The sequence below is a fragment of the Talpa occidentalis genome, unplaced genomic scaffold (assembly GCF_014898055.3).
Source record: "Talpa occidentalis isolate TD23 unplaced genomic scaffold, MPIMG_talOcc4v2.1 talOcc4.9, whole genome shotgun sequence".
NCBI lineage: Eukaryota > Metazoa > Chordata > Mammalia > Eulipotyphla > Talpidae > Talpa > Talpa occidentalis.
The window spans coordinates 15833487-15861092 of record NW_023605305.1 but is presented as its reverse complement, the minus strand read 5'-3'; the positions used below and the strand labels follow the sequence as shown (position 1 = coordinate 15861092).

Sequence of the window (27606 nt, the reverse complement as noted above, 5' to 3'; positions counted from 1 at the left end):
GCACACACACACAGACGTTTGCATACGTCTTTTGCTCATACATAGAAATATGTGTGTCTGCCTAGTGTGTCCCAGTTATTGATTCCGAATTTGCAGTCTTCGTGTTCATTGCCTACAATCACACACACACAGGCATCCATTCTTACACACCGTGTCCCCTCCCAATCAGGAGAGATTTTCCTGGTCCTTCCTTTAAGACTGAAGAAGGTTGGGGTGGGGGTGGTGGTGGTCAGGGACCCCTATTAATTGGAAAGGCTGAAACTGTGATAGAGGATGATACTCAGCCTTTCTAAACAGAGTGTGCGTGTTGGAAGCAGATTCCCCCCTCCCCCATACACAGTGTGGCCTGAGGGCTGATTCCTCTGAGAAGTGGTTTCCCAAAGGAAGGGTGTCCCAATACTCCCCACCATGGGACATCCCCGTGCCCTCAGAGCCCGCCCCAGTCACAAGGCAAGTGACTGGATCCACAGTGGCTGTGGGCACAGCAGTCTGAAGACAACTGGATGTGAGAATTTGGGTAAGGGCTGTCCCCATCTGTCCTGTTTTCCCAGCTGCAAAAGAGGGGGTGGGGGTTTCAGTGATACAAAAAAGCCTCTCTCATCCTCAAATGCACTGAATCTAAGGGAGCAGGTGCTCCACGGGGTGAGGAGGTGCCCCTTTGGAGGGGGCCTTTACAAAAGACCGTGCTGGGGGATCGGGTCTGGGGGAGGAGCTGGGGTGCAAGGAGAGGCCTGGAAGAGCCGACCCCCGCCCCTGGAACCCGGGGGAGGAGGCAAGTGGGGACAGGCGGGCCAGGAATTTGAGGGCCCCTCCCCGCCGCAGGCAGCAGGCTTGGGACTGGAGCGTGACCGCGAGTTCTCCCCGTGGCCGCCGCCGCTGTGACAGCCTCCGCAATAACAGAAGTCCAAGGCGGCTTCCTCCTCCCTGCTCGGAGGGGGCGGAGGTCTGGGGCCCGCAGCACCCCAGTTTTCTACAGCCCCCACACGTCGGCACTCGCGGTTGCTGAGATACCAGGCTGATTCACCCTGGGGTCTGTCGGAAGCGACCTCCCCTGGGACCAGGTAGGTGGCCGTCAGGTGGGGCGGGGTGGGCAGCGCGGTGCCCCGCCCCCGGCCCGCCCGCAGCCTCGGACCCAAGCCGGGGTGGCAAACCTGAACTTGGCGAAGATTGCTGAGGGAGTTGGGAGTCGAAGCGGTGCTGGCCGGAAAAGGACAAAGGGGCGGGCAGGCGGGGCGGGGGGGGGGGTGGGGGAGGTGGGGGGAGTTGAGGAGAGTGGCACGGACAAAATTTGGGGGGAAATGAGAACACCGGAAAGCAGACTAAAGGGTTCCCCCAAAAAAGTATGGTGGGAAAGACAGAGGGAACCTGTAGAGTGAGATTGGCAGGATTTGGGAAGGGGGGACTGAGTCAAGTTAGAGGGACTAAGGGAACGCCCCCCAAAATAGGTCTGAGGGAGAAATTGCGGAGACCTGGAGAGTGAGGATCGGGAGAAGCCGAGGGGGCTGGGAGGGGGGAAGGCGGGGGAGGATCAGGTGAGGGAGTCTGCGAGAAGCGGGGTAGGGGGTCAGAGAACCATTTCCAGAGAACTCAGTATGTGGGGTGCAATTCCAAGGGTCCAGGAAATCTCCCAATAGCGAATCGGCAGCAGTGCGGGGCGAAGCCTGTACCGGAGTGGAGGGGAGCCCGCCACTAGGGCAGCCCCGAGACCCTCCCGGCCGGCCGGCACTGGTGGGCGGGTCCCGGATGCTGGGGGACCCCTTCAAGGAGCTAGAGGCGTGGGTCCCGGCTTCCTGGGGAAGTCACCGCCCTTAGCAGGGATGGGCCTCTCTGGGTGCCCCCTCCCAGGCCGCAGTGCTGCTCTGGGTCCGCGCTCCCCTCGGGATCCGGGAATTGCTGGCCGCCCCGACGGAAATCCTGCTTTTCACCGCGATTGCCCGAGGGCTGTCTCCATGGCAACAAGAGGGCGGAGAGGCAGAGCCAGCGCTTGGCAGCTGTTGGGTGCATTGCCTGCGCAGCCCCCGTCGGTCCCGCTCCACCCACATTTAGGGAGTCAGTGACCAACTGGGCCAGCGGGAAGGACCGTAGTCCCGAGCATCTTGTCCCTTTATAACCAGCGCTGAGGCCTGAGTACCCCCATCACTGCTACCAAATCCTACCCATGTGGTCCTCTGGAAAAGGGAGAGGTTGGAAGAAAGTAGGGGGTTCGTGGGCTTCCTAACCGGTTCCGGTTCCCCAGTAGGGGTGAAGCTGGGAGCGAGCGTATGAGTGTTTGCTAGACTGGCTTGAGCTTTGAGTGAATGAGCATGAGCGTGGGAGTACGTGTGTGGGAGTTTGGATGTTCTCTGCAGCCACCTGGGGCTGATGTGGCAAAGGAAGTGGGCAGACCTTGGGAGGCTGAGTAGGGGGACCCCAGAACTGAGGAAGAACTAGGGCCCTTTGTGCACAGAGCCCCCACAAGGCTGGCCTAAGATGGTGCCAACCTGGAGTCTACAGTCTTACTCCCTCAGAGTCCCTTGGACAACCATGGCTCTATCTCTCAAACCCCTTAAAGACCACTGTTTTAGAGACTGGTGAGTGGGTTTTCTGCAACACGTGAGGAAACATTATTACCCGCAAGAAATGGAGAAAAACACCTTCAGGAACATGTGAAAGTAAAACTAATATGGCAAAGATTGGCCACCCTCCCCCCTTCCCCCGCTGTCCCCCACATCTGGCCCTACCAGGATGGTAAACTCAGATCTGGATATGTCTCCGTCCCTGGGTGTTCAGGGGTGGTGGTAAGGCCTTAAGAAAAGTTGGGATGAAATAGTTGGAAGTTCAGCGAGAAGTGGGGCCCTCAGTGAGGTGGGCACTCAGGAAGGCACTGGAGCTCAGTGGCAGGGAACAGTCTCAGTAAGGGAGGAATGGAAGCCTTCAGTCAGGTCTGGGGTCAGGTTTGGAGAAGGATGGGGTGCGGTGGCACTGGGACTTGCACCCTGCCCCTGGTCAGCCCAGAGCCACTAGGAGAAGCCGGAAACTCTTGCAGGATAGTGGTTTCCTGCTATGGCCCCAAGTCCCAGTTACCTTGTGATGAAATCCCCACAAGGCTGAGCCAACTCAGACCTCTCACCTCACCCTGGGAACTTCTTCTTCTGGGCTCTGTCACCCCCATTTCTAGGGTCTTGTAGGGGCCTTTCTTAGGGAGGGAAAGGAGCACAAGTAGAAGTTTGCTGAGCATCTACTGTGCGCTGGTGCTTTCAGGAACTTGACCACACTGGCTATTCAGAAGCAGCCCCATGAGGGAGATTTATGTACCTTTTCTTAAGCAAAGAAACCAACTCACAGAGGTGAACTTGCCCAGTCACTCAGCCTACCTGTCAGCCCGGGTAGAATTTAAGCCTGAATCTGTCTATAGACCCCAGAGATACTAGGCAGAGGTAGTGGGGACAGGAGATCCTGTATCTTAATCAAAGTCCTCACATGGCTTTGTACCTCAAGAAAGGAGGGATGGGCCTGGGGCTCCTCTGTCTAGGAGTAGGGGGTAGGTAGCAGGCTCCATGCTGACTGGCCAGCTGCCACATGGCTAAGGTGGTATAGTGGACCATGGGTTGGGTAGAAAATATGAGGTTCAGGGCCTCCCTGGTGGTGCAAGGGGTTAAGATGCAGCACTCTGAAGCTGTCCGCAGCCACTGTAGCACAAGTTAGATCCCCGGCCATGGAGCTGACCCTCATGGCACAGCAGACCCTCCTGTCTCACCTGCTGCTCCCCTCAGCAGTGTATTTCAGTCAATCTGCCTGTTCTGTTCCCCGCTCTGTCTCTGGTGAATCCTCTCACCCCCACACCTCTGGCCTATACCCCAGTTCTTGTATGCATAAATTAATAAATCTTTAAAAGAAAGAAAGAAAATATGAGGTTCGCCAGCAAGGGGCAGCGTGACCTCCCACTCAGGCTTTGGAGAACGCAGCCACCGCGTGGGAAACAACCCCAGACCTGAATTAATAGCCCTGGTTTTGAATCGCCTGTCTGGCTGTTTGACCTCCAACCAGTCATTTCCCCCCTGCACACTAGAGGAGGGCGGACTGATAAATGGTCCCTGCGGGCCACTCTGGCTTTGCTGCTTGTGGTTCTCAGCCTTCCTTGGTCACTGCACGCTGGGCCAGAGCCACAGCTCATCAAGCCTTCTCCAAACAGCTCAGAAAGTACAGACATAAAAACTAAGATTCAGAAATTTATGTCAATCAGCCGAGCTCCCAGAGCCTAGGGCCACACAGAAGGAGAGGTTGAAGGTGGGAAGCATCATGGTCTAGCTCTGACACTCACCCCCTGATTTTCACCCAGTCGAGGTTCTGGAAGTCAAGTCCTGTCAAATAGATGTTCAAGAGGCATATTCACAAACAGAGCTGAGTCCTGCAGTGACTAGATGCCAGGGCCATGCTGAGCTATTCTTTCTCTGGTGTTAGCAGGCAGCCAAGTTCAGCGCTGAAGAGGCAACTGGGTTCGGGTTCTAAGGCCTATGAAAATCAGTGCTTGCCTGCAAGACCCCGGGCAGGTCTCGTTTTCCTTCTCTGAGCTATTGTGAGGATTTAGAGCATTAGGACAGGTAGGTACTCAACAAGGGACACATATTTTTGCCTCTCCTAGGATAACAAATCAATCAATGCTTACCCTGGGTTTTGGAGCCAAATGGCTGGGATTGTGTTTTAGCTTCCCCTTGTTTTGTCATCTTGGGGAAATTACTTAACATCTCTGTGACTCAGTTTCCTTATCTGTAAAATCAGCGTAATAATGAAATCTACCTTATAGGCTTGCAAGCTGTAATCATGTATGGGAGTTGCTGGGCACAATGCCAGGTGCTATATATAGGTGTTTCATATATTTGCATTTTTGTTTAACTCATAGTTGTTGCCACTCAGACTTCTAGGAAGTCAAATGAATTGGTGGCATGTAGTTGGGATCGGAGCCAGGCTAGGACTGCTAAGTCCTAGGAGCGATTTTCTTTTTTTTTTTTTAAAGATTTATTTATTTTTATACAAGAGCTGGGGTACAGGCCAGAGGCGTGGGAGGGTGAGAGGATTCACCAGAGACAGAGCAGGGAGCAGAACAGGCAGACGGACCGAAATACACTGCTGAGGGGAGCAGCGGACACGACATGAGGGGAGCAGCTGCCACACCATGTGGGGATCTCCCTGGCCAGCCGGGAATCGAACCTCCGCTGCAGAGGTTGCAGACAGCTTCACAGCACTGTGCTCAACCTATTGTGCCACCAGGGAGGCCACCTGGGAGCTATTTTCAAGCAGAGGCCTGAGCAGACAGGCCCCAACCTACTTCCCCTGTCTTTGTTTTTTTGGGTCCCGGATCTGTCTCTGACTCTTTCTCCTCATCTCCACCTTTCTTTTTTTGTTTCTTTCTCTCTGTCACTCTGTCTAGTTCTCATTTCTGTTGCTGTTTGTCTCTTTCTCTTTGTCTCTTTCTGGCAGTGATGTGCTGGAACCAGCTAGTACTAGCTCAGGGGAGCTGATTCTGCGAATCTCTTCCCAGCCCAGCCTTCAGGAAGTCACTTCAGTAACTTGAAATCGGCTTTGATGGGAATATTTACCCGATGGAAATGAGCAAATGCTACATATCAGGGCCTTCTTCCTTTTTTTTTTTTTTTCCCCATTTTAAGAGTCAGTATACCAGCATACCACATTGTATTTCTCTCTTTGTCTTGGTTTATTCCTTTTGTCTTTGTCTTTATGTCTGTGGGCTCTGTTTCATTTTCTTTGTCTCTGTATCTCTCAGTCTTTGTTTCTGTCTCTTCTTTCCCGTCTCTCCCCATTCTCTTTCCTCTGACAGAGCCACATGGTGATGTTCAGAAGGGCTCCTCATTGCCTTGGGCCATACAGATGCCAGCTCCCTTACCCCACATCCTCACGCCTCACCCTCTCGCCCCTTCACCATGACAGGTCCCAGGGCTGGTAGTGCAAAGCCCTGAGAGTTGCCCACCACCACTTGCTAACCACACTCTCGGGCCATGCCAAGGTGAGAGAACTCTCTGCCTCCTCCTCACAGGCTGAGCATTTCTGAACCCCTAACCCAATCCAGAAATGGGTTTTAGGGAATTTAATGTTCTAAATTTTAGGGAATTTAGGGTTCTCCTTAGGTGAATCTAGAAAATTGTGGCAATATATATCTGGATATTGTTGAAAGTGGCAATTTATCTTTGTGGGGACCCAAGAGGTTATGTGAATTTGTCTCTCTTATAGAGGAGAGCTCTTTGTTGGTCTATGACTCGGAGGAGGGCTGCGTCTATCTCTGTGTGTCTTTATGGGGTCTCGGTGCATCTGTGCATGCTTGTAGGAATGACTGTAATTATCCATGTCTGTGACAGGCCGTGGAGAGAAGTGGCTCAGATTCTGGAGCCAAACACCAGGATACACCATCTTTGAAACCTTAAGAAAGTTTCTAAACCTCTCTGTGCCTCAGTTTTCCTTATCAGTAACAGTATTACCTACCTCACAGGGTTGTTATGAGAATAAAATGAGGTAATACATGTAAAGTGTTTGATGCACATAGTAAGTACTATAAATTCTATATTTGCATTCTTGTGGAGGAGCTGTCTGTGTGTGCACAGATGGGTGAGGGCCAGAGATCTGTGGATATGGCAGGGGTGGAGGGCGGGTGGGGGGGGTGTTCTCTGAAGATGCGTGTTCTGGGAATCTGCACAGAGGAGTTCAGAGTCTCTGTGAAGTGCTGTGTAGAGCGAAGTGCTGTGTAGAGCTTGTATGTCCAAGAATGTGCTGGCGGCCGAGTACATCGGTATGCGGGCCCTGTGTGCTGTTAGAAATGTGCATGTCTCCTGTGAGGAGACCTCCATTTTCATGCTGTGAAAACCCTGTTTTCATCTGTTCCCTCAGCCCCTGAAATCCATTCCCTGGTCCATAGATGCCTCCCTCCACCTCTGTTTCTCCCTGGCCGTAACCTCCCTGAAGCATCCTGGTACCTCTCAGACACGGTGGTTTTACCCCAGGGGAGGGGTCCTGGGGTGAAGATCTCAGCAATGGCTTGGTGAACAGGGGCTATTTTAGGGCAGGCCTCTCACCACAGCCCGCCTCACAGTTCACCACGTAGGTGTTACCACCCTCCAACACACACGGAGAACAGTTATAGAGAAGGATGAAGGGGGGCTAGTGGGGCTGAAGTGGGGGGTCAGGGCACTGACTAACACAACTTTCAGTTAGGCAGCTGGACCTGGTGGATCCAGGAGGCTTCTGGGAAGAGGTGAGTGGTGCTGGGTAGAAACAGCAGGACTCAGAGAGAAGGGGGCTCTCCGTGAAGGGAACTGGACTTGGGGGTTGAGAAAGTCACGGCAGAGTCATCTTTCCCAAAGACCTTCAGCCACTCTGAGAAAAATCAGGGTTCACTGGGTTGACCCTACCCTTCAACACTCCATCCCTCTTTCATCTTAGGAAATAGAGCCCTCTCCCCACAGTTCCTCTCTGAGTGTCGCAATGGGGGAGTTTCTGGTGGGGCTGGGTGAACCCTTGCTCAATGGCCTGCCTGCCCTATCACTCAGAGGACTCAGCTACCAGGAAAGGGTTGGCTCATTCGAGGGAGCTCCCCAGGGGACCCAGGTGGCCCTGCCTCTGACCCAGGCCTGTCCTTAATGTGGGATAGGAGCAGAGCTCTGGAGGTAGGTGTAGTCCAGGCTGCGCACAGAGGCCAGGGCCACGGAAGGGCTTGTTTTCAGGAGACAGTGACTGGCAGCCTGTGAGTGAGTGTGGTGTGAGGGGAGTCCGATCAGAGAGATGGGCCTATCGTGAAAATACGAGTGTCCAAGTGTGTGAGTCTGTTAACCTGAGAGGCAGTCTGTGTGCGTAGGTGTATGTGTGCGTACGTGCATGTTACTGTGTGTCAGAGCTTGGGCTCATATAAAAGAGTTAGCTTGCAGTTGTGTGTGGAGGTGTTGGTGAGCACGCTCATTCGTGTGCACCATGTTGGTGTGACTGTGTGCTGGTGTGTCAGGTGGGTTGAGTGTGAGAGAACTGCTGTGGGGGGTGGGGTCCTGTGTGAAAGTGGAGGTGTAAGTATGCCAGGGGTGCTGGGAAGGAAAATGCAGACAGAAGTCATGCTGGGGCAGAGCCCAGCCTTTTGGCTTCCTGAAGAGGGCAGGAGCTGGGCAGCTGGCTTGCAGGAACATTGGCAGAGCCTTCATCCCCCATGTCCTTCTGTCTCGCCCTCAGGTCTCCGGCCCCTCCCAAGGACCATGCCACAGTTCCACTGACCCTGGAGCAGGGGCCTGAGGGGTGAGTGGCAACTGTGGGCTTTCAGGGTCAGGAAACCAGTGGGGGCAGCCTTCCTGGGCCCCACAGCTCCTCACAGCCCCTTCCTCCTACCAGGGCCCTGTTGCTAGGTAACAGATGGGGGAGACAGAATGAGGCAGCTTGAGAGGCCAGAGGCTGGACCCATGACAGGAAATGGCCTTGATCCCCCTCTGCGGGGATTCTCCAGGTGCAGGCACACAGCCCTCACACACACACACGCACATACAAACAGACACGCACACACACACTTTGTCACACAGACCTGCACACACAGATACACACAGACCAAAACACATATACATATACACTAGCAAAAAAACCCCACACATAAACACACACTCATACAGACATACACAAGCTAGCCACCACATGTAGAGCTGTGCACCCACAGATATTCACAAAGGATTGCACGTGCGCACACGTACGCAAACTCACAAATACTTAGAGACACACAAAAGACACACACACACACTGTGAAGGATTCATTGAAATACAACTGAAACAATAGGAGGCAAAAATATGTAAACAAACACAACAACATCCTAAAACAGAAAACCAGGCTCCCTGAGGCCGTGAGGACTCTCCAAACACTGAGGCAGTGGGAGGCAGGCCCAGCGCTGGTCCTGCCCCACCTTTGCTCCTCACTAGGGAGGACTCTTCCACCCCAGGTCTGAGAGGAGAAGCTGCCTGCCTGTGTTTGTGTGTTTGTGTGTGTGCATGTGGTGGGGGGGGAACAATGGGGCCCCTAAGTGAGGCATTCCCCGTTCCGTAGCAGGGCACCCGGAATGGGTTGTGTGTCCTGCAAGAAGTCAGAGCCAGGGCTCAAGGAGGATGCTGGCCTGGAAGAGGACTTCAGGGACCAGGGGGCTGCAGACCGCTATGGCCCAGACCCTACTCAAGCCCGGCCTGTGGCCTCCTCTGCCCACATCCCCAACTACAACAACTTCTCTCAGCCCACCAACCCTACCTTCCTTGATGGGGGCAATATCAAAGGCATCTCAGGTGAGTCCAGAGGGAGGCAGGCACTGCCCAGACCCTGGGAGAACCTGGGGGGAGGGGAGACACAGACTTGTCCTTAGAGTTCTCCAGTAGGACGTGGGCGACACAGCCTTGCTCTCAGCATGCAGTCCGAGGGCACACATACAGCCTGACCCTCTGAGGGGAAGACTTAGCTCCGATCCCAGTCAGAGAGGGGCCCTGGTGACAGATACAAGTGATAAAGAGAACCCTCTTGGCCTCCTGGGTGCCACTTCCCAGGTGGGAAGTCTTCTTGGTGGGGAAGAGAAGTGGATAACCTGGGGACTACCCGGGGTACAAGGGGTGGATTTGAAGGTATGTGTCCTGAATTGATGGGGGGGGCCAAGCTCTGAAGCCCAAATCATAAACCCACTGGACTCCAAAGGCCTTGGAGAACAAGGGGACCACCGTGGTAGAGAAATATAGGACCTGGCTGAGGAACAGGATTCTGGGGGTGCAGCCCCCTTGGTGCCACCTCTTCAGTGCCCTACTGTGCTAAATAGCCCTAACTCTGCAGGGACTGGGGTGACCATGTTCATTGCCCTATATGACTATGAGGCCCGAACAGATGATGACCTTACCTTCACCAAAGGCGAGAAGTTTCACATCCTGAACAATACGTAAGTGACGGGGCCACCAAGCCTGGGCCGCAAGCTGTACCCAGAGAGAAATCCTACATGGTACCCATCTTCAGAAAGCTCCAGCCTCATTGGGGACACAAATATATGACAATTACAACCTGGGGTGATTGCTACTAATTAAGGGGAGCAGGAGGAAATATGAAGACATAATACCAAATATGATCCTAGGGCAGTGGTGATCAGGGCAGTCTTCCTGGAGAAGGTGATTTCTAAACTGAAACTAGAAAAATGAACAGACATTGAAAGAGAAGGTGAGCAAAGAAGAAGAGAGAGAGAGAATGAGAATAAATGGTAATTTTTGGAAACCAAGTGGTTCAGTTTAGATGGATCATAAAGTACAAGGTATAGAACAGAGAAAACAGAAACCAGAAAAGTGGGTGGGAGCAGATGCTGCAGGGCTTTTTAAGAAGCCATGTCGAGTAGCCTAGGTTTTATCCACCAGGAAATGGATAGTCTTTGGAGGATTTCAGTAAGGAAGTGACCTAGTTAGCTGTCCACTGCCTGCTCAAACTCCAGACCAGCTGAGAAGCCAGAGGAGGAAACCAGAAAGCTCAGAAGATGTCCTTAAACATATTCCTTTTGCAGGGAAAAGTCCTCCTAGGCCTTTAGTAACAGTGGATGGGGGCAGCACAGACGGGAACCAGGGGGACGGGGGCATGTGGGTGTATTAGATGAGGGGTTAGCAGAATCACACTCCCCCGATCTTCTTTGTGGCCCTGCCTGACCCCAGGGTTCCCAGAAGCTGACACCCACTGACACCCACCATTTTGTACCTGCAGTGAGGGTGACTGGTGGGAGGCGCGGTCCCTCAGCTCTGGACAAACTGGCTACATTCCCAGCAACTACGTGGCCCCTGTGGACTCCATCCAGGCTGAAGAGTGAGTAGGGGTGGGGAGAGGCCAGTTTTATGGACAAGACCTGGGAGTCCAGATTCCAACCACCTCTCAGGCACATCACAGCTGCACTCTGAGCCTAACGCCTTTAAAAAAAAATATATATATATATATATATATATTTATTTATACAAGTACTGGCTCCAGTCAGAAGCGCGGGAGGGTGAGAGAATTCACCAGAGCCAGAGCGGGGAGCAGAGCAGGCAGAAGGACCGAAGTACACTGCTGAGGGGAGCAGCGGGGGCAGGAGAGGTCTGCGCGCCATGTGGGACCCTCGCTGAGGGCCGGGGATCGAACCGGTGCTGCAGAGGCTGTAGGCAGCTTCGCAGCCCAGCACTCAACCGTTGCGCCACTGGGGAGACTCTGAGCCTGACTCCTTGTCTGTACTTTTGAAGGTTATTGTAAGAATAAAAGAAGATAATGAGGCTAATAATGATCGCTGGTACTCATCTAGCTTGTACCGTGTTCTGGTTACTATTCAAAGTGCTTTCCGTTTTGTTTTGTTTTTCTTTTATTTTTCTATTTTTTTTTTGTTTGCACAAAATGCTTTCTGTATATTAATGGAGTTAGGAACTAATATTATCCTCTTTTACAAATGAGGAAACTGAGGCACAGAGAAATTAAATATTCTGCCTGAGTTCACATGGCCAGTAAGTAGATGGAGCTGGTGTGTTTGAACTCAGTCTGCATTTCCTAAGCTGCATTTCCGGCTGTATTTCCCAAGCATTATACATACTACCCCTTGGTGATAACAGCAGTCTTCAAGCTTTAAAATATCTTGTAAGGTGTTATGTAAATGCAGGGTGGCATCACTTACAATTAGTTCTCTTTTTAAAAAAGATTTATTCATTTATGCATACAAGAACCAGGGTATAGGCCAGAGGTACAGAGGGTGAGAGGATTCACTAGAGACAGCGTAGGGAACAGAACAGGAGGATTGACTGAAATACACTGCTGAGGGGAGCAGCGGATGAGACAGGAGAGGTCTGCCACACCGTGCGGATAGCTCCCTGGCCATCCTGGGATCTAACCCATGCTGCAGTAGCTGTGGATAGTTTCATAGTGCTGTGCTTCACCCCTTGCGCCACCAGGGAGGCCCACAATTAATTCTCTTAAGAAGGCAGGGAATTATCATTGGTGGAGTATCTTTATATACTGGAGATACTTAGAACAGTTACCTTACCTTGATTCATCTAACTCTCACAATGACACTGTTGATGTGATTACTGCCGTTACATTACAGATGAGGAAGGTGAGGCTCATGGATGTTTGACTGTTTCTCCTCACGTGTACATCATATATGGGAAAAGAAAGGGCTGCAGAGACTGCAGAGTGGCAGTAGGACTATCACCTATCACCAGGACTTGGTGACTGATTTGCCATTGGGCTTTAGGGAGTGAGAGGCATCAGGAGTGATGCACAGTGGAGGAGCTGAGTGGGAGGGGAGGCCATTTGCTAGAGTGGTGGACACAGGAGCAGCTACAGGTACGTGGATCCTAGTGGGACTTCTTGAGTTGAGGTTCGTGGAAAGGAACACCCAGGTGGAGGAGGTTGCCTGCCATTTGATTAAGTTATGTTCTGGATAAGACGGGACCAGCCCATGTCAAGCCTTGTCCCTGAAATAGCCAGGAGGAGGGGGCATCTTCTAATTGGCACAGGTTTTTAGTTCGTTGCTGTGGCTCTTGCAATGAAACTAGGAACTCTTCAGAATGGAGCTGATCATTAAAGCTGCAGAGGAGGGTGAAGGAAGAGGCAGAGAGTGAGAAAACCCTAGGACCCAACTTTGGGGAAAGTTGCCTTCGAAGGAGAAGGAGCCATGGGGAAAAGCCTGGAAAACCAGGGCAGGCCAATTCAGAAGAGCCAAGAGGGTGGAGAAGTTTCAGGAAATAAGAGAGGTAGTGTCACTGGATTTGGCAATGGGAGTGACCTTGGTGAGAGATCTCTCCTTGTGAAGTGGGGGTGGAGGCCAGACAGCAGAGCCTGGGAGGGAGTAGGAGGTGAGGAAGTGGAGACTCAAGTGTGAAGTGCTTTTTCAAGGGAAGGAAAGGTGAGAGATATAGCAGAATGTTGATGGCAAGACAGAGCGTGGAACCCTTTCCTTTAGGGAAGGAAGAAATGTGGGCATATGTAGAGGTTGGCGAGGTAGAAAAGCTGCAGAATGGCGGGGTGTGGCGATGGGTAGGGGAGAGGTGTCTCTGAGAGAGAGGAGTGGACAGGGTCCAGAGCTCAAGTGGATGAGGCCTGCATCTGTGGAGAGTGGCAGGAGGCATGGAGGAGAGGAGGGGTGATGATGCAGAGGGCAGGAGGTTTGAGGGGTTCATGCTGGTGTCCACAGTTGGGAGCAGCGCCAGGAAGCTCTGAGGTCGAGTCCGTGCAGTGCTGAGTTAAGAACAATGTCGTGGTTAGAGTGCAAGCCTCGAGCAGACAGCTTGGGTTCCTATTCTGGCAACACAGCTTAAGAGCCCAGTGACCTTGGGCAAGTTGCTTAACCACCAGGTATCTCAATTTCCTCATCTGTCTTATGGGGGTTAATAATAGTATTTACCTCACCGTGTTGTTATAAGAATTAAATGAATAAATATATGTACTAGAGCAGAGCCTGACACAAAATAAGTGCTGCTGTATTTATATTAATTGTTAAGAAAATAGTTAATAGCACGGGGGGCAGGGGGCAGAGATAGGGTTTGGAAAAAACTCAAGAATGTGTCCTGTCTACACGGTCTTTCAACAATTCGTCCTTTCTTGTTTCATTTCCTGAACATTCCACCTGCCAATGCCTTCCTCAGTCGCCTAAATTGCGCCCAACACCAGACTGACACTCTCAGACTTTACTAAGTCTGCCACCTCCTTTGATGAAAGCTGTACCCCTTTTAATTCAGCCCAAGATGGTCACAGAGCACTTTAGTGATGTGGCTGCATCTGAATCTTCCACAGCACGCTGCCCCTTCAACACCCCCAATGTCCTTTTACAGTTGGTTTAAGACTATAGTGGGGCGGCAGAAAAAATATTCAAGAAATAGCAGAGAGGCAGACGGCCCTGAGGTTGAAGTTGAGAATTGAAACAGTATCCAAATTTAAAAGAGTGGATGAATAACTATAAGAAAGTGAAAATCAAAATCAACAAAAAACTATGAAACAGAGACACTTTTTGGGGGGTGGGAGGCGGGAGGGGAGGGATTGGGGTCAGAATGGGGGGGTTGCAATTGTATGGCGAATATAAAAATAAAATTTATTATTTAAAAAATAAATAAATAAAGTTTAAAAAAAATGAAAAAAAAAAATAAATAAAAGAGTGGAGAAAAAGTAGCAATCCCAGCCAGGAAGGAGAAGTTAGAAGGGTGGGAGAGAAGCGGGAAAGGATGGTATTCTGGAAGCAAAGGTGGAAAGGGTTCACTTGTCCTTTGGGGAGAGGGATCTGAGGGGCGGCTTGGGGAAGGAAAAGAACTTGAGGGCCCGCAAAGGGCTGCAGGTTGAGCTCATCAGCCAGCCTTGTGGCAGGTGACTTTACCTCTCTGAGCCTGAAACAGGCCCCTCGGGGAGTGGGACTGAGATGCATGAGGAGCCAGCCGCTCCCTGATCCGATGGCTGGTGACTGGGGTTCTGGCAATTTTATTTTTATTTTTTTTAAAGATTTATTTATTTAAAAAAGAGATTTATTTATGTATGCATACCAGAACTGGGGTACAGGCCAGAGGTGCTGGGAGTGGGTGGCGAGGGGGTGTGAGGATTCACCCAGAGACAGAGTACTGATCAGAACAGGCGTACTGATCAGGTGTGCTGACCAAAGTACACTGCTGAGGGGAGCAGCGGGCGAGTCAGGAGAGGTCTGCTGCGCCATGTGGGTAGCTCCTGGCTAGCTGGGGATCGAACTGGTGCTATAGAGGCTGCAGACATAGGTTGCGTCTTAACCCCTTGTGCCACCAGGGAGGCTGGTTCTGGACATTTTAAATCAAGAGAAGTGGAGAGGAGAAGCCTAACGAGGAGAAGCAGGTTTTTGGGTACCTGCTGTGTGCTAGGCACCTACACTCCCCTTCCCTGTGACCCTTACAGCCAGATTGCATGTACATGAGACCCGTTCTTTTTTAATTTAATTTAATTTAATTTTTTTATGTTTTTTATTTAAATTTTATTTTTATATTCCCCATACAATTACAACCCCCTTATTTTGACCCCAAGCCCTCCTTTCCCCGCCCCCCACCCCCCATAGAGTATCTCTGGTTCATAGTTGTTTGTTGATTTTGATATTTTCTTTCTTATAGTTATTCTTTTTCCTGGTCCCTTATTTAAGTTTTCTAGATTCCTGCTATGAGTGAGACCATCCGGTATTTTTCTTTTTATTTCTGGCTTATTTTGCTGAGCATGATCCCTTCCAACGCCATCCATGTTGCTGCAAATGGCATGTGTTTATCTTTTTTGATTGCTGAGTAATATTCCATGGTGTATATGTACCACATCTTCTTGATCCAGTCATCTGTTTTTGGGCATTTGGGCTGTTTCCAAAGCTTAGCTATTGTAAACAGTGCTGCTATAAACATAGGGGTGCAGGTGCTCTTTGGAATGGATGTTTCTGTGTCCTTTGGGTAAATACCTAGGAGTGGAATTGCTGGATCATATGGAAACTCTATCTTTAGTAGGTTGAGGAATCTCCACACAGCTCTCCATAGTGGTTGGACCAGTTTGCACTCCCACCAACAGTGCAGGAGAGTTCCTTTTTCTCCACATCCTCGCCAACATTTGTTGTTGCTAGTTTTTGTAATCAGGAAAATGCAAATCAAAACTACAATGAGATACCATCTTACACCAGTGAGAATGGCACATATTGAAAAAAAAAAATGAGCCCCATTCTTGATCCCCTTCCCAACAGGTGGTATTTTGGAAAGATCGGGCGGAAGGATGCTGAGAGGCAGCTGCTCTCTTCAGGCAACCCCCGGGGAGCCTTTCTCATTCGAGAGAGTGAGACCACCAAAGGTGGGAAGTGTGGGTGGATCTGCTATTAGGGTGGGACTAAGCTGTGGAGTGGGCATTGGGTCAGGGCCAATGACTGAGACAGGGTTGGAGGGCAGAACTAAGGCTGGGACTGGGTTCAGGGATGCAGCCGTCCTATGTCTGAGTCCCCAGCCTTTGGGGCCTCTCCCAGCAACCAGGCTGGAGGTGAGGAGGGATGTCAGTCTGAAGGGGAGTCTTCCCCATAGGTGCCTACTCCCTGTCTGTCCTGGACTGGGACCAGACCAAAGGCGACCACGTGAAGCATTACAAGATCCGCAAGCTGGACACGGGTGGCTACTACATCACCACGAGGGCCCAGTTCGACTCAGTGCGGGAGCTGGTGCAGCATTACATGGGTGAGGCCTGCCCCCAGCTTTTGATCGGATCCGTGAGCCACCCCCTGAGATTGAGGACCAGGGAGGGGAAGGGTGTCCCAAGTCTGGAGTGTCCTGGCCTAAACTGGGCTCCCAGCTCAGGATCCTGCTCTAGGATTCCTGAGGAAACTGAGGTGTGAGTCTGTCCATGGCCAAAGGTCACCCCCTAATGTATGAGCTGAGTAGGAGGCAGAATAGGCCTGACTTACGGGATGGGCTGTGGGGCTGGGGGAAGGTGGGAACAGTCACCCAGGTTTCTGCTTTTTTTTGTTGTTGTTTGTTTGTTTTTTAATAATTATTTTTTTAATATTTATTTATTTATTTATGCAAGCACTGGGTACAGTCAGAAGCGCGGGAGGGTGAGAGAATTCACCAGAGCCAGAGCAGGGAGCAGAGCAGGCAGAAGGACCGAGGTACACTGCTGAGGGCAGCAGCGGGCGGCAGGAGAGGTCTGCGCGCCATGTGGGACCCTCCTCCGGTGGCCGGGGAGCAGCCGGGGATCGAACCGGTGCTGCAGAGGCTGCGGGCAGCTTCGCAACCCAGCGCTCAACCGCTGCGCCACCGGGGAGGCCCCAGGTTTCTGCTTTTGGTAGTTAGACCTTGTGGTCTGTGGAAACGTGAGGGTCTCACATCCACACTTTTGTCTCAAATCCCCAATCCCATTTCCACCTATCAGAATCCTCCATTCTCCTTGGAGGCCCTGTGAGCTGGAGGCCCCCTCCTGTGGGATGGCCTGCAATCCTACAAGGTTCTCCCTCCCTCTTGTTGCTCCCTCTGTCCCTGGGTACCAGCAGGTTCATTTTAGTCAGTGGGCCTTCTGAGCTGGCCTGTGACCCCACCTTTGGCCTAACTCCTTATACCTGATCTTGGGGACTGTAGTGGGATGGGGAATGATGCGGGTGCCCTGGCCCACCTGTGACCACGCCCTGCTTCTCAGAGGTCAATGATGGGCTGTGCCACCTGCTCACGGCTGCCTGCACCACCGTGAAGCCGCAGACGCTGGGTCTGGCCAAGGACGCCTGGGAGATCAGCCGTGACTCCATTGCACTGGAGCGCAGGCTGGGCACCGGCTGCTTCGGGGACGTGTGGCTGGGTACGGAGAATCGGGGGCAGGCCTGGACAGGGGCGCGGGTTGATGGGGAGCGGGTCCTGACCAGCGTGGCTGCCTGGCAGGCACATGGAACGGCACCACGAAGGTGGCGGTGAAAACCCTGAAGCCGGGCACCATGGCCCCGAAGGCCTTCCTGGACGAGGCGCAGATCATGAAGCTGCTGCGGCACGACAAGCTGGTGCAGCTGTATGCTGTGGTGTCAGATGAGCCCATCTACATCGTGACCGAGTTCATGAGCCATGGTAAGGGTCACGGCCCCAGGCGGAATCTGAGTGGGCAGAATTTGAGGCAAAATGAGGGTGTGTATCTCCGGGAGAGGGAAATAGGGGGTGATCTGTGAGGGGATGAGGGACAAAGGGCAGAGTCCAAGAGAGGAACTGAGAGTCGCAAAGAGTGAAACCAGCGGAGTGTGGGTGACGGGGCGGGGCCTGGGTCTGGGGACCAAGCCGGACAGTGAAGGTGGCTGAGAGTGGAGGCGCAGGTCTGCGGGTGGGTGGGTTCTGGGAGAGTGGAGGCGGCCTCTGTGAGGAGGAAGGCATCTGGGGCGGAGTCTGATTTTCTTGGTTTCTCTCCCCAGGTAGCTTGCTGGACTTCCTCAAGGACCAGGAGGGCCAGAATTTGAGTTTGCCTCAGTTGGTGGACATGGCAGCCCAGGTAAACTGGAAGAGCAGGATTCATCTCTCAGATTCCCCTCCTATTAACTTTCCACAAATCCCTTTCCCCCCTACACACCTAGCCAACCCTGGAAGAGCAGCCCCACCCACCACCTCAGGTGGGCCACCTGAAGCAGGGCACTGCCTCTCTGGAGGCCTTAGTCTCCTCATCTGGAAAGTGAATTTTTCAAAGAATTATTTCACAAGCCCTGGTGTTTCCTGTCTCTCTATACCTTGGCCCCCCAGGTTGCTGCGGGCATGGCCTACATGGAGCGCATGAACTACATCCACCGAGACCTGAGAGCAGCCAACATCTTGGTGGGAGACCGGCTGGTGTGCAAGATCGCCGACTTCGGGCTGGCCCGTCTCATCGAGGATGATGAGTACAACCCCCAACAAGGTGCCCTGCCTCACCCCACCTTCCAAGGGCTCCCCCATTCACCAAGAGGTTGCTTTGGGGCCCTCATACTCAGGCACCCTTCCCTGCCCCAGCCCATCAGGAACACCCCAATCCTGATGTAGTGTGAGAGGGTTCAGGTCCCGGCTCATTCCCTTACCAGCCATGGGGCTTTGAGCAAGTCTGTGAGCTCTTTTTTCTTCTGTTCAAACAACAGTAAGTCAACAGATATTAAGCACCTACTGTGTGCCAGGTACCACTATAATTCTCCAAGTGAAAGCAATAGGACATAATAATGTGAACTCGGTAGCCAGACTGCCTGGATAGGAATCCTAGCCAATTATAAGCTGTGATCTGGACAAGTTACTTTACTCAGTGCCTCCCTTTCTGCATCCGTACAATGGGAATAATAATAGTATCTTTTGTGGGGGTTAAATGAGTTAACCCATGTAAATCTCTTAAAACAGTGCCTGGCAAGGAGTAAAAGGCCACATTAAGTGTTAGCTGTTATTATAATGAGAATTACTGCAATGTTTGTCAAGCACCCACTACTATACTAGACATATAATACGTGCTGCCTGGATATGAGTTCCTTTCTGTTATTTTCAGGGTCCTCAATCCTCGGGGCCCCATTCTCTTAATCCAGCTCCTCCCGGGACCCCCTCACTAAAGTAGCTGTCTCCTTTCTCCCTCATTCTCTCCAGGAGCCAAATTCCCCATCAAGTGGACAGCCCCAGAGGCTGCCCTCTTTGGCAGATTCACCATCAAGTCAGATGTGTGGTCTTTTGGCATCCTGCTCACTGAACTCATCAGCAAGGGCCGAGTTCCCTACCCAGGTTCGCTGGAGGGCGGTGAGGTGGGAGGGTGGCTATGGGGAAAGGCCTCCAGGCTATCCCTCTGAAAGAGGCTAAGCTCCTGTCTGACAGAGTCCCATCTTCTAGGCATGAATAACCGGGAAGTGTTGGAGCAGGTGGAGCATGGCTACCACATGCCCTGTCCTCCAACTTGCCCGGCGTCACTGTACGAGGTCATGGAGCAGACCTGGCGTCTGGACCCGGAGGAAAGGCCAACCTTCGAGTACCTGCAGTCCTTCCTGGAGGATTACTTCACCTCCACGGAACCCCAGTATCAGCCTGGAGATCAGACATAGCCTATTTGGACACCCATCCCCTCTCTGGGGGGGTGTACCCACAAGCCCCCTCCAATCCCTACGGCTCTGGTCCCAAAGCCCCCAGGCTTAGAACCCTATAGAGCTCTTGCATGTCTCAGCAAACAGGTTGTTCTGACTCCATCTAGGGCAAACCACTCAATTTAAAAATGGAGCAAACGGAGGCCCAGAGATCATTACTTACTCACTCTGACCCCAAGCACTCTCTCTCCCCTTCCCACTTAGCCTCCTACACACCTCTAGCCTCCCTGCCCCTCCCCCTGGAAGAAATACTTTTCTAGTTATTTATAAAACCATATGTCCATGCCCTCACTCATCTCCTACCCCATTATCTACCCTGATGCAGACCTCCAGAATTTACCTCCTACTCAATTCTCTTGTGTCTATTAAGTTAGAAAAGTTACAAAGACAAAGACGTCTTTGATGGACCCCTTTCTTGCTGGGTGGCAGCCATGGTGCAGGACTGGCGTTCCAGCCCAAGACTGTGGGAGCGCATTGCTCAGGGCACACCACCTCTTTGAATCATGTAAGTTTACTGGGTTTGTAAATAAGAAAAAAAAATAGTAAAACTTTGAGCCATGAAAATCCCTTCCTTTAGGTGAGATGCTGGTGGGTGCAGGGAGACTGATCTATTGGGAGCAGGATGGGAAGGTGAGAGAGTATCCTAATGCCTACTAAACACAGGGTACCCCAAGTGTGGGTTTTTTCCATCTCAATTATTTCTTTATTTCATAAATTGAATAAAAATTCTATTATAACATTAAGAAAAAGGAAAGACATCATGAACATAGTTTTCTTTAATGAGAATATAAATTAAGCATTTAAAATAACTTGAGTAAAAATCCTTCCTGAAATCACCCCAGGTGTGTTTCAGGGCACCCAAACGTCCCAATATTTGTCCCCATGTGAATTTAGGGCAAGTTGAGAGATAGATACAGAAGACAAGCAACTGGAGAGCAAAATGTCCCCTTCATAACTAATGTGGCTTTCAATCTGTGTGCAGTGGATTTGCTCATTCTTTACTTGATTTCAGCAGCTTAACCATTCATCCTAGCGATAGCAGCACAACCACAGACCTCGTCTCATGGAAGAAGACTGCAGCTCCCAAGAGAGTATGGTAGTGGGGAGAGGTCTGAGCTTTAGTCTAGCTCAATGGATCTCTCTTGGGCAGCTCTGACCGTAGGTAGGTGGCTTTTGAGGAGGTCTGGAGGCAGTTGTCTTTGTCACAACAGGGACTTCTACTGGCATAGGTTGGACAGGGGCCGGCACCTAAACAATCTGCCAGGCACCTGTGCAACAAAGAATTGTCCAATTCTCGGTCCCTCTTTGAGAAACTCTGGCAGCTGATCTATTTCTGTGTGGAAACAAGACAAACAGAGAATGAGGATTCCCACCTCTCTTATCAGGAGACTTTTTTTAAAAAGATTTATTTTATTTATACAAGAGCAGGGGTACAGGACAGAGGTGCAGGAGGGTGAGAGGATTCACCAGAGACAGAGTGGGGAACAGAACAGGCAGACGATCCGAAAGCACTGCTGAGAAGAGCAGCAGGTGAGACAGGAGAGGTCTGCCGTGCCATGTGGGTATCTCCCTGGCCAGCCAGGAATTGAACTGGCACTGCAGAGACTGCGGACAGCTGTGATGCGCTGTGCTCAACCTTCTGTGCCACCGGGGAGGCCTTTATCAGGAAGCTTTTGACCCCTGACTTACTAAGGAAGTGGATGGGGGTAAGAGGTGAGGAGCTGGGAATCAGCTGCAATTGGTAAACAATTACTAAGCATTAACTCTGTGAAGGGCCTTTAGCCAGGCAGAACTCCTGGGATACAAACATGAACAAGACCCGTCCCAAACTTGGAGTTCAGTCAGGCTGGGAGAGATCATCGTAATGATAACAGCCCATTTATTGTCCTGCTGATGCCAGATGTGTTTTCATCTATCTTCTCATTTAATCCAGTCTTGAGTCTGGTGCTATGTTAACCCCCATTTACAGATGAAGAAACTGAGGTTAAGGGGTTATATCAGGAATAACACATGCCAAGGTCACACATATGTATGTGATAGAGGTGGGATTTGAAACCAGGTCTCACACCAAGGCCCACAATTTTGCTACCAGACCTCACTGCCTCTGGGCTTTGGGAAGAGATCGTATTTGCCCTGGGTGAAAGTTGCCTTCTAGATACTGGTAGCAAGATTCCCTGGAAACACCACTCCCTAACTTGAGTGACCGTAAGGAAAAGCGGACAAGGGGACCAATGCAGACTGGGAGTTTCCTGCACTTGGCCCTGGGCTGGGGCTGGGCTGGGGAGCAGAAGCTGTAAGATGGAAAGAGGCCAAGTGGCTGCAGGGAGAGCTGGTCCCAGGGGTGAGAGCCATACTCAAGCTTTGCACACTCAAGCTTCCAGTGGTCACAGCTTCCCCAGGGCTATTGTCCTGGACCCACCAAACTCACAAGAGCCTGCTGTGTAAGCCACAGGACCAGTGTTTCCACCTGCCATGGAATAAGCAAGTAAGAGCACAGTTCTGGTGCTCTAGTGCCAGTGTGAATCTTGCCTCCGCCACTCAGTAGCTGTGTGATTTCATGCAAATCATTAATCTCTCAATTTCCTCATCTATGAAATGGCAACAAATGCGTAATACGCATTAGCTATCTTTGTCACTACCATTTGCAGTTATTTAGTCTGTGCCAGCATCCTGCTAAGCCTATGTTCCCATTTCATCTTCACAGAACCGTCTGAGGGCAAAGCTGTTGAATTTTCATCTTATTAATTAGGAAATTGAGGCACAGTGAAGTAAATAAGACTTAGGTGTCATAAGTAGGACAGACATGTCAGAGCTGGGGCTTGAACCAGGTCCTCTGACTCCAAAATCAGTGCTCTCAGCCTCTCTAGGATTTTCCTGAGGCTAGAATTTTCTTGTCTGCCCCATGGGGCTCTGCCTGCTACCTGGACACTCATTAGTTTAAGCAAAGGCCACCAGGCCCTCACTGCTTCTCAGCAGAGATCAGCACCACCTGTGCCTGGAACTCCTGTATCTCCTGGTTCCCTGTCCTTCCCTCTGGTGCAGCTGGATGAATTCCCCCTTGGACCCCTTTTTCTGTGCATCCTTCTGTTCCCTTCAGATAGAGCACAATGCAATTGATTAGGCCTCTGTTTTCTCAATTTCAATCACATCCTCGCCCTGCCTCCCTGAGATTACAGGCGGGTCACCTTGATTGCGGTTTCCACCGTTACTGTTCACAAAACTCTTCAGTCGTTTACAAAACCATCTCTCGGCTCATTCACTCCCCCACCTGGCTCTTCTCCTCCGTGATGCGTGGATTTTACTGGCTTAAGGCTCAGAGGGCAATTTTACTTCCAAGTTCATGGTAGGGGAGGAGGATACCTAACTGACTAAAAGTGGGTGTTTCATATGCATCATCTAATTTGATCCTCACCACGAGCAGTGCAGAAGTGTGATTATTCCTGTTTTGCAAAAGAAGCAATAAAGACTGAGAGGCTACAACATTTGCCCAAGGTCATACAGCTGGATGGCAGAGTCAGAATCCAAACCCGGGCCTGTGTGACTTCAAAGTCTCATGTATCTCACTGTGTCACATCCCCTTATTGGATGGCACAGCCTAGAAAAGCACAAAACTAACCTAGAGTCAGGTCCAGGGAGGACATGGTGCAGACAGAGGGCTGGGGTGGCCTCACACATGCTGAGGATTATACCCGCAAAATAATTTATTTAATTTTAATTTCACACACATTTACTGATGTCTCCTATAGACTGACCCTACCCAGAAGACAGAATAGTAAATAATTACAACACTTAGGACAAGGTCGGTCTGGAGACCAAGGGAGACTTCTTGGAGAATGTGAAAGAAAAGTCTGCCTGACAAAGCACCAGAGGGTGAGATCATCTCCACTGAGGGAACAGCATGTGCAAAGGCCCAAAGGTATTAGTAGAGCAAGGTCAAGTCAGCCAAATACAAATAATTATGTATGGGAGAGTTGAAGGTACAGATGAGACATGGAAGAAGGTTGGTGGGTCAGAGGCAAGAGGTAGGAGGGTCAGGGACTAAGAAACATGACTCCTGAGTTGTAGGAAAAAAGTCATTGAGAAGAAATTGGGTGTGGGGTGCAGACCTATTGGGGGATGGGTGTATCCTGGTCCTACTGCTATAGTACCGACCTGGGTGGACCCACTATCCACCCCAGTAGTTGTCTCCCACCCCCATCCATCCCAGCCATTCCACACACACATCCACACCCACCACCACCCCACACCACAGAACCTGATGGTCCTGCAGTGGGGTCCGCACTCTCTCTGGTGGCTGCTGTGGGTACTACAGCCAGACCTGCAGGAAACTTTTCTCCTGGGAGGGAGAGGACCAGGTCCCTGCAGAGCCTTCCCACCGCCGGACGGGAGACACACGCTTCCTGCTCTCACAGAGCTCACAGATTAATGATGATGAGGATGAAGGTCCCAGACACAGGCAGAACATGACAACACAGGGTGTGTTTGGGAACAGGGTAGGGTCCTAACTCAACTGGCAGGGGGACGTCTGGAAGGCTTCTCTACAGAGGTGTTGCTTCACCAGAGACTTAAAAAAGGAGTAAAAGTTGGCTTCATAAAGAAGCAAGAGAAAAGCATTCCAGACTCAACAGAATTAAGTGAGCTCAGAGGCAGGAAATGGGACCCTGCAGGGAGTTGCAATTAGGTAGGTGTGACTGGAGTGTAAAGTTTGAGGGGGGGTCAAGTGGTTAAAGATGAAGATGGAGAAGTGGGCGTGGGTCTTGTCTGCATACACTTGGGCTAAGATTCTAAGCCTTGGGACTGGGCTTAGGAATGAGGAATAATAAAGTCAAATTCACTTTTCAGAAGGAACCCTCTGGTGACTAGCTGACTGACAGAAAGATTAGGAGAGGAAGAGGTAAGAGAGGACACCCTTCCTGGACACAAACAATCACCTCAGGTCACACTCAAGGGGGAAACACAGCTTTGATGAGGTCTGAGAACTAGATATACCTCCACAAGATGACACCCGCAGACACGTCAGGGGGAGTCCAGACGGGGCACGCACAAACACGCACCAATATACACTCAGACACACAGCTCAGGTCCATGAGCTCAAAGGAAATTGAGGTCACATATTTACTAACCCCAGATACGGGCTAACAGTGAGAACCACGCACACCCTGATGGACATAGGAATTCACACACATGCGGTGTGGCTGTCAAGGGCCCTACCCTGCCCCCTCTCTCTCCCCTGGTCCCTCACCACCTACGGCAGGAACAAAGCTGACCTTTGCCCTCTGGCCTCTGGCCTCTCCTCCCACACCCCCTGCCCAAAGGGAGGAGCTGTTTGAAGTCTGGGCTGCAGCTGGGGTTTCCTGTTGCCTGGAGGAATGTGGGAGGACTTGCAGGGGTTGGGGGGAGTGGAGGGAAGAGGGGCCAACCCAGGAGGAGGGATAATGGGGGCCTGGGGGCCTTAGTTCCCACTGTACCAACAATAAGGGGGAGCTTCCTGCTTCCTTGGTCTCTTGGGCCCCAGCTTGGAGCTGTTCTCATCCAGAGGAGGGAAAACCAGGGCCATAATGGCTCCAGTCCAATGGGCTTCTTATTCCTGGATCTGTAGCTCAATGCCTTAGGGTAGGCCCAAACATCTCAGTCTCAGTTTCCCCTTCTGTGGACTGGGCTGAACCACACCAACAATTCACACCTCCCCCAAGAGTGGGGCCAGCCCTAGAACATAGGTAGTCAAGGAGGGTAGTGCTGGCCCTGGCCAAGACTCAATTCACTCAGACCTTTCTGTGAGCCCCAGGGGCCTGGCCCCAGGTCACTGTGACCTCTCAGTTACTGCCATTATTATTATCATCATAACTCAACCATCCCACAGCATGCCCTTGCCAGCCTTCCAAGTGCTTTCATATCTGTGTACTCAGTAAATCTGCTCAACAATCCTGCCTGTAACTTAGGGGTAGGATTACGTCTCTATTTTATACACGTGAAGTGAAGACTGAGATGCAAAGAGGTTAAGAACACAAATAAAAGCAGAATCAGAGCCAGGTCTGGGTGGTTTTCATCCCACATGGCTTCCAAACCCTTAGGCCTTATGATTTTATCTCTACACCCTCACGGAGGCTTCCTTGTCTGGTTATACCAATTTCTGCTTCCCTGGACACAAAGTGGTTGGAATTAACTGAGCCCAGAAAAGGAATGATGCAGGATCTTCCAGAACATGAGTCCTCTCCCTCAAATCTATTTTCTCCCAGAGTTTTCAGATACCCTGCTCAGACAGGTGGTGACGCCAACATTTTTAAGGACTGGTCCGCCAGCCTTCTCTATACTCCAGTTGCAGAAGCAGATATGGAGATTAGACACTAGGTGGCAGCAACAGCCCACGGAACGACTCACTGGAGTTTGGGGAGTCACCCCCCCCCAACCAATTACAATTTCTGAGAGGCTCCAAGAGAAAAATTAGCCCCCAAATGATAGGGAAACCCAGCAATTCTTGCTTTCCAGTGATGCCAAACACTTTGGGGGCTAACAGTATACACCTTTGGGGAGGAGGCAGCTGAAGCAGCCTGGAAGGGGAGGGACATGCTGGGAAAATACTACTTAACTTCTTTTTTGCTCTCATTCATGGAGCCACGGGTCCTATTACTTTGCCCTTCATCAAGATTTGGGGCTCCCTATCTCACTGAAGCCATCCCACCAACTTCCTCCCCAAACTTGCTTCAGACTAGAAGGTGCCCTGGGGAGCCTAATGATAAGGTTGTTTATCTTGGGGGGAGGATAGTATAAAAGAAAGAGCAATCCAGGCCTTTCCCACCTTCCATAATGTTTAAAGGGGTGGGGGTGGGGGCAGTTAGGGCAAGATGCCAAAGCCTCATCTATAAGTGGTCATTTTAGGCTGGGACTTTGGAATTGCAAAGGGTCCCTGACAATTTTAAACACTGCTTTCATGAATGTCTGACTTCATAATACTTCCCATTCAATAACACATCTTTGAACCCACGACCTATCTTGCCTGCAAGGGGAAATTGCTCCCAAATAGGGGCCTCTCCAGCTGGCCGTGCCAGCCCAATGATGCCAGATCAACAGGTGTACTGTTAAGCACCCTAGACTTCTCCCATTGCTGACACCCCAACCCCCCAAAGGAACAATGGAGAGTCCCTGTCTTGCCCTCTGGGGGTTTCAGAGCACAGTTAAGGAGGGGTTTGGGGAGGATTGGCAGTGCAAGGAAGATAGTGCAGGGAGCTGCAATTGGCAAAATGTCACTTACCTGCCTTTGCCATAGGCTGGTCATCACCTTGCAGAGTCAAAGGAAGAGTCAGAAACAGAAGGGCCAAGGACAAAGGCACTGCTGGAAGAACTTCAGATAGGGGGCAAGACAGACAAAGCCAGCAGGCACCCACCAGGCAAAGGAATGTCAGACACATAGATGACGGGGAACTAGTCAAAGACCAGTCAAGTCAGTTGTTGGTAGACACTGAGACAGGACGGTGACCACACATTATTCATCTAGTTGTCCCCTGTGAACCCTGCATACTTCAGTTAACATTTGTCAAATTCTTAATTGGGGGACCTGGCCTCAGTGCCCTCACCTCTAAAATGGAAAAGAGAACAGTTTCGTTTTACCAGGTTTTTGCAAGACTCAAGGGCCCTGTGGCACCTAGTAAACGGAGGCAGCAGCAGTTCTTCCTGGGCTGTCCACCTACCTCCCCTTGTAACCAGGCCCTGGCCAAGCATATTCCCATCTGTGGGGATTGGCCAGGCAGGGGGCCCAAAGCTAGGGGCTGGATAACAGATGTGACCTGTAGAGGAGGTAGGCAAAAGTGCTGAGCCCAGCCCCTTGGCCACAGCAGGCGCTCTGAACTGTTGAATCCAGTCGTGCTTCCTGACACCAGAAAAGGATCTGTCGAATTCGGGAAGAGGGGCGGGGGGGGGGGGGGGGGGGCGCTGAGTGCTATCTGTTATTATCCAGGACTTTTGTGCCTTTGGACTTGTAGGAAAACTAGGCGTTGGAGGGGCTTAACCCAGAGCTCAGAGGTTGAGATCTGAGCCCCTGCGCGAGGAGGAGGAGGCGCTGGTGGGG

The 27606-nt window shown here is 51.3% G+C and overlaps 1 protein-coding gene across 4 annotated transcripts; it reads left to right on the top strand.

The window, feature by feature from the left end:
* The first annotated feature begins 361 nt into the window (after window positions 1-361).
* FGR (FGR proto-oncogene, Src family tyrosine kinase) lies at window positions 362-23849 on the top strand. 4 transcript variants are annotated; one of them, XM_037499905.2, is made up of 14 exons: window positions 362-517; window positions 823-1061; window positions 8203-8265; window positions 9059-9285; window positions 9818-9920; window positions 10721-10819; window positions 15699-15802; window positions 16027-16176; window positions 17132-17287; window positions 17368-17547; window positions 17883-17959; window positions 18205-18358; window positions 19060-19191; window positions 19297-23849. In XM_037499905.2, the coding sequence occupies exons 4-14, from the start codon at window positions 9069-9071 to the stop codon at window positions 19503-19505; spliced, it is 1581 nt and encodes a 526-aa protein (XP_037355802.1). In that variant the 5' UTR covers window positions 362-517; window positions 823-1061; window positions 8203-8265; window positions 9059-9068; the 3' UTR covers window positions 19506-23849. The 4 variants fall into 4 exon arrangements, with proteins under 4 accessions (XP_037355802.1, XP_037355799.1, XP_037355801.1 ...); XM_037499902.2 differs by having other exon boundaries at window positions 9056-9285; XM_037499904.2 differs by lacking the exon at window positions 823-1061 and having other exon boundaries at window positions 9056-9285.
* The last annotated feature ends 3757 nt before the right edge of the window (window positions 23850-27606 follow it).